At 48.8% G+C, this 17136-nt stretch overlaps 1 protein-coding gene across 1 annotated transcript; it reads left to right on the top strand.

Moving 5' to 3' along the window:
- Positions 1-7477: 7477 nt before the first annotated feature.
- Positions 7478-14843, top strand: ZBTB39 (zinc finger and BTB domain containing 39). Its single transcript, XM_036866664.1, has 2 exons — positions 7478-7577; positions 9125-14843. The coding sequence occupies exon 2, from the start codon at positions 9169-9171 to the stop codon at positions 11302-11304; it is 2136 nt and encodes a 711-aa protein (XP_036722559.1). The 5' UTR covers positions 7478-7577; positions 9125-9168; the 3' UTR covers positions 11305-14843.
- Positions 14844-17136: the final 2293 nt, after the last annotated feature.

The following is a 17136-nucleotide window of genomic DNA, read 5'->3' as shown; positions in this document are numbered from 1 at the left end:
AGACAAGCAAACGGCACTTGATCTTGCTAGGGTGGGGCATAGACAGGGAAGTTACTATAGGGGCCGAGAAAGAGGAGAGCAGATCTTTTTAGTGTTAACTGGCCACCTTAGTGGCCAGTTATAAAGGAAAAACATTTATTTCCTACTCTTCTGTAATGCATCTCTTACCAGCCCCTGTAATGCTGGTCTAGTAGTCTGCAGTGTACATAAGGCACTTAAACGAGGTGTGTGTGGGTGACTTTTATTACTCTGATGTGCTAACTATCACAGCCCCCTGATCCCAAGGGGAGTTCTGTACCCTAATGGAATAGCCTGGGAAGTCCTCAGGCTCCATGTCTTAGCCCGGTGCAGGGGACTTGGCCATGACCCTGAACCACCCTGATACAAAGTCGACACTCAGTTCTCCCAAGGCTGTGTAAAGACAGGGCCAGGGAGCCAGAGACCACTTCCTGCAGGTCCTTCACCCCAGTGAAAGTTCTCTCTTCCCAGAACCTGACTGGGGCAACTTTGGACCCACAGCTCTATGGTGCGGGCACTCACCTCAGTATCTCTGGTGTCAGGTTTATTGCTAGAGGTCAAAGAACACCCTCACCCCAAATCCTCAAGCCTTTTTCCAACGCGTTATCTTGTTGGCTTTTCAAAATGATCTACCTAGACGGTTTAAAAGTGGGGTAATTTTGCAGAGTCTGGGGAATTTATTTGGGTCATGAAAGCTTCACGAGGTGGTTCTGTTCTTGCCAAGTAAGAGCATAAGTGTAGAAAGGTTGCTCTCTGGTGGGACTAATGAAAATTGCAGTACTGGGCATTCCAGGCAAAATGAAGACAAACTTTAAATCGGATTTCTGTTTTTGTGCTTGGAGAATGTGTGAAGGAATCCTGGCCTTCCTCTTCCTGTTGTAAAGAGGTTGATGCCTAAGGGGACCTGGTCAAAAAGACCTTGGGCTGAATTCCTGGCCCTTCTCCATTTAGCTTTGTGTATGTGTGTTATTGTTATTACATGATGATTTACTTTAAAGACTTCGATATTAACGGTTCTAGACCCAATTCAGTGTGTGTGGAGGGGGAGATTTCCCACACCAACAAGCAGTGCTCCAATATTATCTACCTGGAGATAGTATCAGATTCCACAGGTTGAGGGCTCAGTCCTACAAGACGTCCCCCACCCCGACCCCTTCAGATGCCAATCTTAAGCCCAGGTTGCTAACTCTCTACAGATTGGAGGTTCCCACAACCCTCTCCTTGAGTTCCATTAATTTGCTAGTGCGGTTCACAGAACTCAGGAAACCCGTTTACTCACTAGATCACCAGTTTATTATAAAAGGATATAACTTAGGAACACCAGATGGAAGAGATGCATAAGGCAAGGCATGGGGAAAGGGTTGTGGAGCTTCCATGCTCTCTCTGAGCATGCCACCCTCCTCTCCTTGAATCTCTACATTTTCACCAACCTGGAAGCTCTCCAAACCCAGTTCTTTTAGGATTTTATGGAAGCTTTATTACATAGGTATGATTGATTAAACCATTGACCAACAGTAATTGATTCAACCTCCAGGCCCTCTTCCCTCCCTGGAGGTCAGGGGCTTAGGACTGAAGGCTCCAACCTTTTAATCATAAAGTTGGTTCTCCTGGTGACCAGTCCCCATCTTTAGGTGCAGTCCCAAAGTCACTCGGTAGCATAACAAAAGACATCGTTATGGCTCTCATCACTTAGGAAATTCCAAGTGTTTTAGGAGTTCTGTGCTAGAAATGGGGGTAATGACCAAATATTTTTTTTTATTATAAATCACAATATCACAAGTATAAACAGTATAAACTTTAATCTATACCTTTAGGGGGTTTGTTAACAACTCAACGGGAAACATAGGCATGGTCCCTGAAAACCCTTTTGAGTTCTCTGTCTCTCTCAGTCTTTCCAAGGGCCATGAGTAAGTTCCTCTCAGTTCTGAGCTCCACTCTCTGTGTCAAGCTCCTTATCTAATTGACTTTCCAATCTGGGGCAGGTCAGCTTGAGCTACCAGATGATTCCATCCAGAACCCAATTCCCTAGCCCTTGGTTCAGACCACAGTTCCCCCACTTGAGCAGAAACCCCAGCTGTTGGCTTGTACCCAGATTCCACACAGGGAACTGCTGGTGGTTTGGCCTGCAGTTTCATATTTGTTTGGAATCCTTCCCCAGATTCCATGTTGGGAACTGCTGGTGGCAGCTGCAGCTCCTCATTTGTTTGGAATCAGTCTGCAATCCCCATTGTTTGGGGTCTGCTGGTTCAATCTTTTTCCAGTCCCCAGTTCCATGGGAATTGTTGGTGGTGCACACAGGGACTTTTCTTGGCCAAGCTGTAGTAACATCTCTTGGTTACTGCTGGTGTGTTAAGATGCACATGTTTGTTTGTCTCGCTTAGTGTAGATAAAGGCTATTGTTAATGGGAATCTTGGAAGCCATAAAGTTACAAAAATTGATGAGCACTTAAAAGCTGTTAGATAAAAACAAAACAAAACAACCAAACAATCTGTTAGAGTGCTCACCTAACCGAAAGACTCCCATCCCATGTTAGGATAATTTGGTCATAGAATGGGTTAGATTGATGCCAACCTCAATAAAATTTCCATGCAATGAGGTACACTTGTAAAACACCACACAGTCTCCAACCCAGTGGCACATCCCTCTTAGGTATTAGTTTGGCTCCAAGAGACCCAAAATCTTAGCTAAAAATATAACAGGATCCTTAAGCTCCAAAGAGTCAAGCATGCCACCTTCTGGCATACTTGCCTATTTTATGTCTAAGAACGATGGTTCCAGAAGCTATAAATATCTACAAAAATGGCAAAATCTTACTGAAAACACAAAAGGTATCTAGAACAACACCTAGGCCTCCCCTATTACATCTTCCTAGGTGTCCATCATCAAAATGCTGCCCCAGGGATTGATGTTCAGTTGTAATCAATGGGAACACTGGAAAAGAGATTGTTCTTAAAGGCCTTAGGCAAATTCTTCAACATCAGCTGCAAAAGTACTTCATTTTCAAGAAGATTCATGGAAAGGGCTTTGGTAAGTACAGGTTTATGACAACTTTAAGAGCATATAACTGAACAAGGTAAGAATTTCCAGAACTAATGGAAAAACTGGATTCAAGCAGAACAAGTATTACTTACATGGGACTGAATAACTGAGGAGGAGAATTTAAAATTTTACGACTTTTTTGTTTGCAACATTGCTGGTCCCTTAATGTTTTGTTTTTCTAAATTTAAGAAAACCTTTTTTTTCTTAAGCTATGATTTACAGCAATTTGGTAACATATACCTTTGTAAACAAAGATGAAACATGTACTTTTTCTCCCTACCTGATCCTGTCAGAATTCAGAAACTCTTGAGTATTCTTCTCATGGCAATATGATTAGTTATTTGCATAAGTCCAATAAAAATCTGCTCTCCTTATAACAGGATGCAATTGGAAACGCTGGCTACATTATCAAGGCTTTGACTGAAATGTCATATTTAAGAGAGATGTGCATAGACTCAGATATGACCAGGTAGCTTTAAGGAACTAAGGTTGACTTTATAAAGCCAGTAAAGCCCCTTGGAAAAATTAGCTTGGTACTCTACTTACAGAGTTCCTGGCAGCCTTACCATGTAAGTAAGGAAGGTCATTTCCTGGCAGGTCCAGGAACCCCAGGATATTTTCAGGACCTTGAGAAGAGGAGAATTCACCCAAACTATAGGTTTTTCAGGTAAAATCTGATGGCAATCCTTGGCTTGGCTTCCTGGCTTCAGAGGCTTTTAAGAGTTCAATCTGAAACTCCTACTAAAGCAGTCTTAAGAAGGGCTTATATGGTCAATCACTACTCTTGTTGCACTTATGTAACTAATCAGGCCAAGTTAAATTCAAACAAATTGTTGTGTTATCTTTGGGGGAAAATGGGGTGATTGTAGAGAGAAAAATTATGTTTGCACCTTTGTAAATATTAGATTCTAATTCTGTTAATTATCTTTGAGGTTTTGTAATATACCTGAAAACTAAACTAGATCCTGAATTCTTCTAGTTTCCTCAAATATCTGGCTACAACTCTCCAAACAAATGTTTCCAATTTTCTCCCACCCTTCTAATTTGGAATCACTAATAATCTAATAATCACTAATAGAATGCCCTTGAAACTCCTTGGAAGGGACTATACCAGGTCTTACCCAGATGGCAGCCAAACTTAAGGAACTTGAACGTTGGGTCCACAGCTCCTAATTAAAAAGGGCTCCTTCTGATTTTAGGAACTGCACACCAGCTGGAGACCTCAAAATCAAATTGACAAAGAAGACGGGTAGCTGACATTGATGTAAACTTCTTCCACCCAAGACATCAGATCAAGACTTCCTACTTTAACTAAGCTTGAAACCCTTACTTCTTTTCTTTCTTTCCTTTACTCTGCCATTGGTCTGGAAAGATAACACCGTTATCCATATGTCCCAGGCCATTGCTAAGGGGGGTAACATTTCAGACTGCTGGTTTTGTCATAAAAACTCTGATCTGGGGCTTCCCTGGTGGCGCAGTGGTTGAGAATCTGCCTGCCAATGCAGGGGACACGGGTTCGAGCCCTGGTCTGGGAAGATCCCACATGCCGCGGAGCTACTAGGCCCGTGAGCCACAATTGCTGAGCCTGCGCGTTTGGAGCCTGTGCTCCGCAACAGGAGAGGCCGCGATAGTGAGAGGCCCGCGCACCGCGGTGAAGAGTGGCCCCCACTTGCCGCAACTAGAGAAAGCCCTCGCACAGAAACGAAGACCCAACACAGCCATAAATAAATAAATAAATAAAATTAAAAAAAAAAAAATAGTGCCACCTTAGCAGAATTGGTTTGTGCCCTGACAGAATTTATCTTTGTCTGTGGTGGTTGTCATTCTCCTTGGGCCTAGGAATGCCTGGATGGCTAGTGCATAACTGGGCAATGCCTTTTAGGTTATCTAACTGTGCCCCTAACTGTTCACAGACAAACTGAGACACCTCATTGGGTCAACTTCCCTGAATTTCATCATCAAATTAGAAAGGACCTACCAGGAGGCTTTCATGATTCAGGATTTGCTTCCTTTGGCAGGTCCCTCTACTCCTGGTTAGGAGTGAGTACAGATGAGGCTATGATCAGAAATCTCTCCTTAACTCTTAAAGATTTTGCTGAATGTGCTGCTAAACTAATACCTGCCCAACAAAAATCCTTAGACTCTTCAGCCAAAGTTGTTCTTGATTTTCTTTTAGCTGAACAAGGAGGTATCTGTGCTATGGCCACCACCACCCACTGTACCTAAATTAACGCTTCTGGGGAAGTTGAAACTCAGCTGCATAAGATTACTGAACAAGCCACTTGGCTTAAAAAGGTGACTCCTCTAATGGGGTCTTTCTTTGACTTGTTTGATTTTGATTGCTTTGGGTCTTGGGCACCATGGCTCTGAAGTGCACTCTAGACATTGGGAATTGTCCTGCTTATAATCGTTGTAGTAGTCTCTTTGTGCCCTGTATTCTCTCTTTCTTTTCTTTAAAAATAGATTTATTTATTTATTTATTTATTTTTGGCTGTGTTGGGTGTTCGTTGCTGCACGCAGGCTTTCTCTAGTTGCGGTGAGCGGGGACTGCTCTTCCTTGCTGTGCGTGGGTTTCTCATTGCAGTGGCTTCTCTTGCTGCAGAGCACAGGCTCTAGTCATGCAGGCTTCAGTAGCTGTGGCACGCGGGCTCAGTAGTTGTGGCTCACGGGCTCTAGAGCACAGGCTCAGTAGTTGTGGCGCTTAGGCTTAGTTGATCTGCAGCATGTGGGATCTTCCCGGACCAGGACTCGAACTCGTGTCCCTTGCATTGGCAGGCAGATTCTTAACCACTGCGCCACCAGGGAAGCCCCCTGTATTCTCTTAAAAGCTTTAAATGCATGTTGTCAGTTGCTAACCACCAAGCAAATGATCTCCCTAAGACTGGAATACCAAAAAGGGAATAAAAAATATGACCAACTAAAAAACTGCGAGCCTGAAGTCGTGACCTGTGAATACCACAGAGATTCAACCAAAAAACCTTCATGACCTGTGAATGTCACAGTAAAAGCTGTGATGAGAACTTCAGACTGATAGCTGGTAATGGTGCCAATGCCTTAAATTTTGATCACATCTCTCAGTTAAACTCAGGTAGTTTCAGTTTGATAACAATTCTTGGGCAGGAGCATCTGGGGAGACGATTTGGAGGGTAACTGCTGCACTAAAGGAGAAGGGTGGGTGGAAGCAGAGACACTAAACTCTAGAAAGAGTTGAGGAAGTAGGGGAGGAAAAATAATTCTCCCCCACCCTTTGAGGTTCTTGGCTGAGTAAATAATAAAAGACAGATTAAGAGGAAAAAAGAAACAGAAGTTTAACAACATGTATACTTCCTGTATACATGGGAGATACCCAGGAAAACTAAGAGTTTCTAGACATTTAGTAACCCTTCTCTTCCTGGTATAGAGAGGTACCTTACAAATGGACATTTCCCTTATAAATGTAAATATCTTTTACAAAAGCATAACTTCTACTCACTTTTCAGAGCTTCTCCCCTGTCTGCTGCTTCTTAAAAATAATCCTTATGCCAAAGAGGCATATTTTGAGGTGTCAAGTTCTGCTCCCCTCCAGGGAGGACAAGCTGCCGGGAACAGGCCTGCGCTGCCAAGGTGCGGTGGGATCCTGTGAATTCCTTCATTTGCCCACCTAGCTGGAAGGAGGGTCCACAACTTCCAGAGGGTGCTCCACCAGGGACCCACAAGTACTTGTTCATTCATTCAAACAGGCTTTGTTAAGCACCTATCATATGAACCAGAAGCGTGTGGTAAGCGCAGGGACGCGGTAGTGTGCAGAACCACGGCGCCCTGCCTTCAGGAAGGTCACTGCCTGGTGGAGGAGACGTAAATTAATCAAACAGTCTCACAACTTCGTGTAAAACTACAACAGCAGACGTTTTGAGAGTAAACTTCTGGGAATATGAGATGTGGAACAGGGAAGGCGATTTAAGCTTAGAGCTGGGATAGGGTTTTTCACTTCTCCAGGTACTAGCGCGAGGAGGGAGTGGTCCTGCACCAGGAGGATCAGTGCTTCAGAAAAGCCAGGCCTGGGTTGGGGATGGGGGTGTTGGAAACGTCCTCACAGTTGCCCGCGGAGCCCGGCGGCGGCGGTCCTTGGGCCGCGCGGGAGTTGGAGGTGGGGCCGAGGGTCCTAGGTAGCGCGAGGGCCCTAGGTAGCGCGAGGGCCCGGCGGGGAAGCGGAGGGGGCGCGAGGGGTGAGGGCGGCCGGAGGCTCGGCGGCTTTGGCCCGCTGGCCTCGCGCCCGGCCCCGCCTTGAGGGGGCGCTGCCTCCTCCTGGGCGGCTGGGGGCGCTGCGGCCGAGCGGCGGGGGGCGCTGCCTCCTCCGGGACGGCGGGGGGCGCTGCGGGCCGGGCGGTGGGGGTGGCCCGGGCCGGTGCGGCGAGCGGCGCGGCGGATGGAGAGTCTGGCCGCGGCCGGCGGCGCCGCCTCCTCGTCGGGCCGGGCACGGCGGGCCGGGGCCTTTGTGTGAGGCGGCGGCGGCGATGGTGCTCGAGCCCCGCGGAGCCGGGTAAGCGCGGCCCGGCCGAGGGCTGCCCCGGCCGAGGCCCGACCCCCGTCCCGGCCTTTCTCTCGCTCTCGCTTGGCTCCCTCCTGTCCGCTCCCCTCGGCCGGACCTATTCTCCCCGGCAGCGCGCCGACCCTGGCCGGCCCCGCCGCCTATCCCCTCGACCCCAGTCCGGCCCCGCGCCCCGCCGCCACCCCCCGTCCCCGCCCGAGGTCGCCCTGAGGAATTCCCCCGCTGTCTGGGGAGGGACCGAAGTGCTCGATGCCTCCCAGATGCAGTGCCCCAGCCGGATCCAACGCCCTTCCTCTCGGATTCGACCCTCCAGAGGGGAGACGGCGGCGCCGCGGGATTGTTGGGGTGCCTTCTCCGAAGTTCCGAATCCGTCCCCTCCCACTGCCCGCTCGGGCTTCCCGGTGTCCGGACCTACTGACCGCTGATGTGTGGCCACCAGGGCCCGGGAGATGCTTGGCTGGTACCCACCAATGCTCAGAAGCTTCCTGGGCCCCAGAAAAAGTTGGGAGTTAGTCGAATGTGGTGAGGTGAAGAAAGGGTCTGTGTTGCCCAGGGCGAGTCATGAGGCTGAGAGAGAAGGCAACTAGTTTGTCTTCTTTCTGGCATGCAGGACTCAAAAAGGGGAAGAAGTGGTACTGAGCAAGCCTTTAGGAGTTACCTGTGTAATTAGATGCCTTCTTATGGCATCAGGTATATATCTCTTACTTCTGGTTAACATAAGCATAAATCCTGAAAAGGGTGGGAAGAAGAATTGAAGCATATTTAGGTAATATTAAATGCCACAGTTGTGTTTTGCTTTGCTTTACTTCTCTGGTGTCTGAGTGTTTTAACTTCATCCACAGCATACAGAGAATATGATAGAGCAGTATCCGAATGGCTCTGGGCTATGGAGAGACAAGAGGGGAGGCAGGTAGCTTAGGTAGGGAGAGATGGGAACTCAAGAATAAGCAAGAGATTTATTTACGGCCTGAACGATCACAGCAATGATAGGAAACTAAAGGGTAGAGCATCCTTATCTTTTCCCCAACAGCTAATGGAACTTGATAATTGTGTTCAAGTATGTATATGGCATTTGGCATCATAAGGGAAGAGAATATACTCAGTGAGATAGGAAAGCCTGGATTCAGGAAGAAATTAGGAATTTAATATGAGAAAAATTTGAACCAGTTGCTCTGGTAATGAAGTATAAGATTGTGTCGAGAGGATGCTTCTGGCTTGGCTTTAAGGCACTAGCTTCTGTCCAACCAGGCCTACAGCTTCTCTTACTGACTCTTAAAGACCAACCCATCAGATTTTTTTCAATACTTTTGGATTTTGTGGTGACAGCTCTTGTCTTTGGGGGTATGCAGGGAGAGAGGTCACTGCCCCGTCACTTTTGCTGTCCTTGCCCCGAGCAGAATGGAGCAGGTGTCTGTCCATTCACTCCTGCTCTCTGCCCGGGGCTTGGAAACATGCAGACTGGTGGCATTTCGTCCTGCGGAACTCCTCACCGGCAGGGGTGTGTTTGGCCATCCACCTTTTCCTTTTGCTGTCCACAGATTAACCGTGCTGATAAGGAGGCAACGTCATAGGAGCTGCTAAGATGGGCATGAGGATCAAACTGCAAAGCACCAACCACCCCAACAACCTGCTGAAGGAACTCAACAAGTGCCGGCTCTCCGAGACCATGTGTGATGTCACCATCGTAGTGGGGAGCCGCTCCTTCCCAGCCCACAAAGCCGTGCTGGCCTGCGCAGCTGGCTACTTCCAGAACCTCTTCCTGAACACTGGGCTTGATGCTGCCAGGACCTATGTGGTGGACTTCATCACCCCCGCCAACTTTGAGAAGATTCTGAGCTTTGTCTACACGTCAGAGCTCTTCACGGACCTGATCAACGTTGGGGTCATTTACGAGGTAGCTGAGCGTCTGGGTATGGAGGATCTCCTCCAGGCCTGTCACTCCACCTTTCCTGACCTGGAGAGCAGTGCTGTGGCCAAGCCCCTGACCAGCACCAGTGAGAGCCACTCCAGCACCCTGAGTTGTAGCTCAGCAGAACCAGCCCATCCCCTTGGAGAACTCCGGGGTGCGGGGGAGCACTTTGGTCCTGATCGAAACTATGCGTTGCCTAGTGATACTGGAGGAAACTATAAAGAGGAAGAGAGAAACGTTACCGGTGACACTAACCATAGCCTGCCTCTGCCGCAGCAGCCACTGCCGCCAAAGACAGAAGACCATGATGCCCCTGCTCCGTTCACACCCGTTCCCAGTGTGGTGACCCAGCCAGTCCTAGGCACCGTCAGCATGGGCGTCCAAACCAGCACAAGCTCCTGCCAGCCATACAAAGTCCAGAGCAATGGAGACTTCAGTAAAAACAATTTCTTCACCCCTGACAATGCAATAGACATCACCACTGGGACCAACTCCTGTCTGAGCAATAGCGACCACTCCAAAGACCCGAGCTTTGGGCAGATGGATGAGCTCCAGCTGGAGGACCTAGGGGATGATGACTTGCAGTTTGAAGACCCCGCCGAGGAGATAGGCACAGCTGAGGAGGTGATTGAGTTGAGTGATGACAGTGAGGACGAGCTGACTTTTGGAGAGAGTGACAACCGAGAGAATAAGGCCATGCCCTGCCAGGTATGCAAGAAAGTTCTAGAGCCCAACATTCAACTGATCCGACAGCATGCTCGGGACCATGTGGACCTGCTGACTGGCAACTGCAAGGTCTGTGAGACCCACTTCCAGGACCGAAACTCCCGGGTGACCCATGTTCTGTCCCACATTGGTATTTTCCTCTTCTCCTGCGACATGTGTGAAACTAAGTTCTTTACCCAGTGGCAGCTGACCCTCCACCGACGAGATGGAATATTTGAGAACAACATCATCGTCCACCCCAACGACCCCCTGCCTGGGAAGCTGGGTCTCTTTTCAGGGGCAGCCTCCGCAGAGCTGCAGTGTGCCGCCTGCGGGAAGGCATTGGCCAAAGATTTCCACATGGTCCGGGGCCACATCCTTGACCATCTGAACCTGAAGGGCCAGGCCTGCAGCGTCTGTGACCAGCGCCACATCAACCTCTGCAGCCTCATGTGGCACACACTCTCCCATCTCGGCATCTCAGTCTTCTCCTGCTCTGTCTGTGCGAACAGCTTTGTGGACTGGCCTCTCCTGGAGAAGCACATGGCTGTGCACCAAAGCCTGGAAGACGCCCTCTTCCACTGCCACTTGTGCAGCCAGAGCTTCAAGTCGGAGGCTGCCTATCGCTACCACGTCAGCCAGCACAAATGCAACAGTGGCCTTGACACACGGCCTGGTTTTGGGCTACAGCACCCAGCTCTCCAGAAACGGAAGCTGCCGGCTGAGGAGTTCCTGAATGAGGAGCTGGTGCTGCAGGGCCAACCCGGGAATAGCAAGTATAGCTGCAAGGTGTGTGGCAAAAGGTTTGCCCACACGAGTGAGTTCAACTACCACCGGCGGATCCACACGGGCGAGAAGCCGTACCAGTGTAAGGTGTGCCACAAGTTCTTCCGAGGCCGCTCGACCATCAAGTGCCACCTGAAGACGCACTCGGGGGCCCTCATGTATCGCTGCACGGTCTGTGGCCACTACAGCTCCACCCTTAATCTCATGAGCAAGCACGTCGGCGTGCACAAAGGCAGCCTCCCACCTGACTTCACCATTGAGCAGACCTTCATGTACATTATCCATTCCAAAGAGGCCGAAAAGAACCCGGACAGCTGACTGGCTCCCAGCAGAGCCAGGGGGAGCTCCCAGGCAGCAGCCAGGACGTTGGTTTTCTAATGGCTGTTGGTCCCTCCCCAACCGAAGTTACAGTTTTGCCTTGCTAGGAGTTCTGTCCTGTCCTGTGTTGAAGAAGAAGAAAGAAGAAATAGCACATGAACACTGTTACTGTTTTTGAGAAGCAGGCCCTATCATGTTTACCTCCTTACCTGTTCTTGCCCATGGAGGGCTGTGTTTTTGATTCATTTGAGGCTGGTTTTGGGATCTCGTCAGGCAGTTGGTGTCAACTAGATCCCCTTCCCCAGCCGCTCGAGTTTTAGTTTACTGATAGGTTTTATGCTGCTAAGAATCCAACCAACAGCCTCACTGAACGGAGGAGGTGGAGAGAGGTTTCACCGTGGGTATTACTGCCAGACCTCCAACCGGGACAACCAGCTATGAGAGAGATTTTGGGAATGTGGTCATTCAGAAAAGACTAGTCAGCAGGGCAGCTCACCTCAGGTGCCAGTCCCAGCCCTCAGCAGGGGAAAGGTGTCAGGGATGGAGGGTCCTGCTTGTTCCATGGCTCTAATCTACTGATTGGACAGTAAAATCTCTTGGCAGCTAGATCCAAACTGGGGACAAAGCTTTCTGTTTAGGTCAGAAGGCTTTGGGATGAATCCTTGCCAGCCAGAAAAGGTGTCCTGCAGTGCTGCCGGAAGTGGCAGCCTGGATGGACAGGAAGGGAAGTTTCTCTTTTCTCCTCAATTCCAAAGAAACACGATTTTATGGAGTGATGGCCCAGGACGTCAGGCCTTCCCTGTGGGCAGAAAGGACAGGGAGCCACTTGGATGTAATCCTCTGTCATCTGGCCACGTCCATCGACCTTGAGTTTCCTGGTGGAGAGGTGGGGATGTCTCTGAAGCAGCAGCCTTGCCTTAATTTACATCCAGTCTCCCACCTAGAAGTGTGTTTTGGCCTATAGTGTAGATGAGAAGACCCCATGAGGTGGAGTGGTGGACTGTGAGCCCTTCAGGATTAAAGGGACCCGAGTAACTGGTGGTTTGTAGCGGGATGTGTGTCTGTCTGTCCCAGTCAGGTAACCTGTTGTTTACTTTGTGCTAACTGGGCCAGAGCTCTGGCAGCTCACCTTTGACCTGCTGGAATTTATCCTGATCTGTCATTGCGTCGCCACCAGGGGGCGCTATTGACCAGCAGCTGGTTCAGGCCCTCCCTAGGTGACTCGGGAATGGGTCTGCCCAGTCCTGGGGTGCTGGTCGGCTCCGTTCTTAGTTGCCTTTTTGAGGGGGTCTTACCCAAAGAAGGCTTGAGGGAGAGGGCCCTCGGATCTCGCATCTCACAAGGTGGCACCTCAGTAACCCATACTACCTCACCTGCTCAGGCGAGCTCTGGGGGTCCCTGGCCTCGGCCCTGATACAGCCCCTCGTGGGACTCAGCAGCACCCCAGGTTGTTCTACAAGCAAGTGGTTTTAATTAACTCACAAGGCCTTTTTGGACATTTAATATTTATTTATTTTTGTTTTTGTATACATATTACCCAGCATCTTTTGGATAAGAGACTTCAGGAAAATGAGCTTCTCCCCAGCAAGTAGCCATATTCCAGGGGACAATCCTGGCCAGATATTTGGGAAACAGGGGCTAAAACTAGGGGAGAACAGGTCAAGCCTTTAAACAAGCAAATTCTTTTCTTTCTCTCCAGAGAGTCTCTTGCAGAATAGACCCAGGGAACCATTTAGGTAATGGATGTAAATTCTAGAAAGTTGAGGCTTGTTAAATCCCTAGGCCTTCCATCCCCTTTCCATCCTGTGATTGAGTAGGTTGGGGACTGGGTTGAGGGCATCAAGTCACATGAAGGACCTTTTTGCATATTTTCTCATCCTTCCTAAAGTTGGGAAACTATAATAAGACATACAAGTAAACCAAAGCTCCGTCCCTGTTGGACCTGCTGCCTCTCTCCCCAGCCCTAAACTGATAAAGCCTCCGCGTTTGTGCGCATGGCTATCTGGTGGGGTGACCATTACATGAAGGGACTTGTCAAGTGGCCACCTTTCACCATCTGAATCCAACTAGTTAAATGTTCCCTTGGGACATTCTTGTCAGAAAGCAGTGCTGAGACTTTTCTTCCCTGACTGACTGCTCCCTTTCTTCCCACGCTGACCGTTAGACGATTAAGAAGGAAGGTGTGTAAAAGACTACAGTCACCTATCTGCTAAGCTTTTCAAGCCTGAGTGGTTTCTCCCAGATTGTTGGTGAGGACTGAGGTTTGAAGGGCTGGATTTGAGAGTGGGGATACTCACTGGAGCCCAGCCAGGTAGCTGAGAATGGATCAATATGCTGGAGAAACCCTCTTCCTTAACAGAGGATATCATGGTTGCTGGGTAGTCTGTATACTTAACCTGAAACTGTGAAGTTTTCCCCTTTTGCCAGTAAACCAAAAAGCAAATCCTTGAAACTTTGCCCCTGAAACACTAAACAAGAAACTGTACCCCCTGATCCTCCTGAGGCAAAGTGGTCAGCCAGGGTGGCCTGGCTGGTTGCAGTCAGACATGTAGCAGGGTCAGTAGCTCATGAGGCTCACTGACCAAACCCTGTTCCCCTGTGTGTCCCCCATGTTCGCACCTCAACCCTTCCTCTGTTTGGAGTCATGTTTGCTGCCTCTGCCACCAGCTCACCCTTTTCTGCACTGTTTTACTTGAAACACTATATTGTGGCAAAGGGTGCTCTAGGATACCTGGTGGAAGGTATTAATCGTATTTTGAATTTAAAATTTTTTCAACTGTTCATTGGATTTTGTTGCCCTCTCTGCCCTGGAGCCCAGTTTAGCACTGTCTCCTGCTGTATTGTTCCAAAGTTCTGTTTGATCCTTGAATGTCTTTTCTTCTCCCTTTTCCCCCTTTTTCTTGTTCTGTACTCAGGACCAGCTACATATTTACAGAGCCCATTGTTTAAAAATTATTAAGAATTTCAAGATGGCGACTAGAGCATTAAAGCAAACACGAGGCCATTCCCGACTCTTTTCCTAAGGGAAAACGGTGATACTCTAATGGCACACTGTAAACAGCTGCTGTGGCCAGAGGAAGGGATCAGTATCCTGGTGCTCCTCTGGCCCATGCACGGCTCACTGATGCCACAGCACCTGCTGGGAAGCTCTGCTGTACCCTGGTATTTGGTACTAAATTTTAAGACTCCGTGGAGTCTCTCTAGTTCATGGCTAGTTGGGAAGAAAGGAGGTGGGGGTGGGGGTCAGGAAATGGATAAAAATTCTTTCTGACTTTCTTCTGCTCTGTCAGTACCCTTTTGTCTCTAGGACAACCTTTGAGCTTAAATACCTTCTCCCCAGTCAGGTTTTGCTGCTGGTGGATTTTCTTCCTCTTCTGGCCACCTGCTGTGCCCTAGTCCCCAGACTACTCAACTTTGGAAGTGAATTTAAATTCCTTCATAGATGGGCATGAATTTGGTGGCATGGAAGTGGGCTGTGTGGAGAAATCTGCCCATCTGGGAGTCCCCACGTGTCCTTTTCCCTAAGTCCTGCGCTGAATGAATCAGGAAGCAGGGCACACAGCGTTGATTTCAATGTGATAACTCATGGTAAACTTAACATCAGAATGAAAAGGAAACTTTTACCTTGGATGTTTCTTTAACACCCTTCCCCTGTCCAGTCCACCCTCCCCTCCCACCTCTACTAGCTAAATCTCTTTTGAAACCAAGAAAAATTGTTGACGTCTTAACTCCTTCCATTAAATTAATAAGTACTGACCTCCTAATATTTAAGTGTTTACTATCTATTGCTGTAAAGTTTTGTATATTTTGTAAACTTTTTTTCCCAAATAGTAGATGTCTAAAATCGTTGTACATCTGATTCTTTTATATTCCATTGTTCGGCACAAAGTGTGGTTTTTATTTAGAATAAAAAAAGGAAATTTGAAATGGGAATTCTTTTCTTATTTACTGTGATCATGCTCATCCCTCAGAGTTCAGAGTATCAGGGCCATCACCCTTTCAGTAGCAGTATTCTGCTCAGCAGGTGCCAGAATTCTTTCAGGTAGCACATTTTCCTTTCCTGTAGCTGGAATTCCCCGGGCTTGACTTGATCTGTTTTTAGTGGAAAATTAACTCAATGGCCCAGCCTTTTCAGAGGGACCATCTCTGAGGGGAATCTTCTGTTGGCCCAGAGAGAGCAGTGGGACTCTGCTAATGTCTGGTTGGACCAGAGATTTGGCCGCAGATTGTCTTGCCAGTGCCATTTAATTCACCACGACGTGATATGTCAGAGTGGAGAGAGGCAGATGCAGAGAGGGGGGCGGAGGTTTGGCATAATTTCATGAGGTTGGTAACAAACGTCCCCCCACAGAGAAGAGACAGACCTCTAGAAGTTAGGGTGCGACGTGGTCCATTTGGTCTCAGAGCACACTGCTTGGGCCCAGGCCCCCATCAGTGCTCTGCAAATGTAGAGCAGAGGGCCTTGCTGATATCAGCACACCAGTTCTCCTCTCAGGCCCTAAGGAAGTATTTGTGCTGCCAGGGTGATCACTGGTTGCCAAAATGGAGTCCATGAGAAGAGAAGATGTCGGGAAAGTGGCCTCAGGTAATCTGGGGTGTGACAGAGATGTAAAACTGGGTTTCCTGAGACAACCTCTGGACCCTGAGTCAGAGGGGTCAGTGATAAGGGCATTGGATCTGGGCTGGGTTTTTATGTGGGCACAAGTGAGGAAAGTCTTTCTAATACATTCTGTGCATCGTTAGGTTCAGCCCTTACTGCAGCACCAAGTTACAACCCAAACTCCCCTGGTTGAAAAAGTTTTCAGGTCTGTGCCACCACCAAGCAGCTGTTTGAAGCGTTAAGACTCTTTAAAAAAAAAGAAAAGGCCCTTTTTCAGGTTTGGGCCCAATGAGCAGGGGGAGTTAGACACAGATTTCCCTCTGTGCTCCTGACAAACGGGTTCATACACCGCTGGAGCACATGTTTAATGCATCTGGTGAATACAGTCTCAGATTTCTAAGTGCAGAGGAGATGGTGCTCCAGGTCAGCGAGTGGTTATTCCAAGTTAAACATTCCTGACATACTGAGCACTTGAGCAGGACAGAAGGTCTCAGTGACTGTGTCCACAAACCTTTCGTTCTCCACAGGCAGGACGGAGAGGCGGAGGGCTCGGGACTGGTGGGCTGGGACCTGCTCTTAGGCTTTACTTCAGTCAGAGTGCTTCATGGACATGGTCCTAGTTTCCCAAACTGATAAATGAGCCCTTTCCAGAAGACCTCCGTGTTAACAAGAGGACTTCTTTTCCTGTCTATAGGACAAGTGTTAATAGAAGTTGCTGGACAGGAAAATTATGAGACGACTTGGCCAGGAAGAAAGAAGTCTGAGGGTGAGACCTGACGTAGGAGAACACCAGAACTCTGCCCTGTGACAGAATTGGAAGATTTCCACTTCCCCACCCCATGCAGGGGCAAAGGCTGGGGGCAGAGCACTTGTCAGTGCCTGCTGCTGCCTGTCGCGAAGTCTGCTCCCAGAATGGATGTCTTGATATTTTCCTATGATCTGGAGAAAAAGGGAGGGACTGAGGGTAGAAGTCTGGAAACCTGCTAGACCCAGAGCTGGGGGAAGATGGGCTACGAGGAGCATGGACTCTGGGACAGCTCCTCTGCTTTGGGGGAGGGGATCAGGATGGACGAAGGGGAGAGTATCAGCAAGGAAATGGAGCCCTTTCCTGCATGGCGGGGGTGGAGAATCCTCGAGCCGGCCCAGCTGCAGTGTGCCTGTCTCAGACCTCAGCTTCACCCCACCCCTGCTGTCCCCACCGCCCACCCCCTCCATTTATCATCACACTGAGG

This window comes from Balaenoptera musculus, chromosome 10, assembly GCF_009873245.2.
Source record: "Balaenoptera musculus isolate JJ_BM4_2016_0621 chromosome 10, mBalMus1.pri.v3, whole genome shotgun sequence".
NCBI lineage: Eukaryota > Metazoa > Chordata > Mammalia > Artiodactyla > Balaenopteridae > Balaenoptera > Balaenoptera musculus.
The sequence above is the reverse complement of the archived record's forward strand: the minus strand, read 5'-3'. Positions and strand labels throughout refer to the sequence as shown.

Bases quoted from the DNA above. Each gene is read 5' to 3' on its own strand.
- ZBTB39 (XM_036866664.1), top strand. From the start codon at position 9,169: ATGGGCATGAGGATCAAACTGCAAAGCACCAACCACCCCAACAACCTG.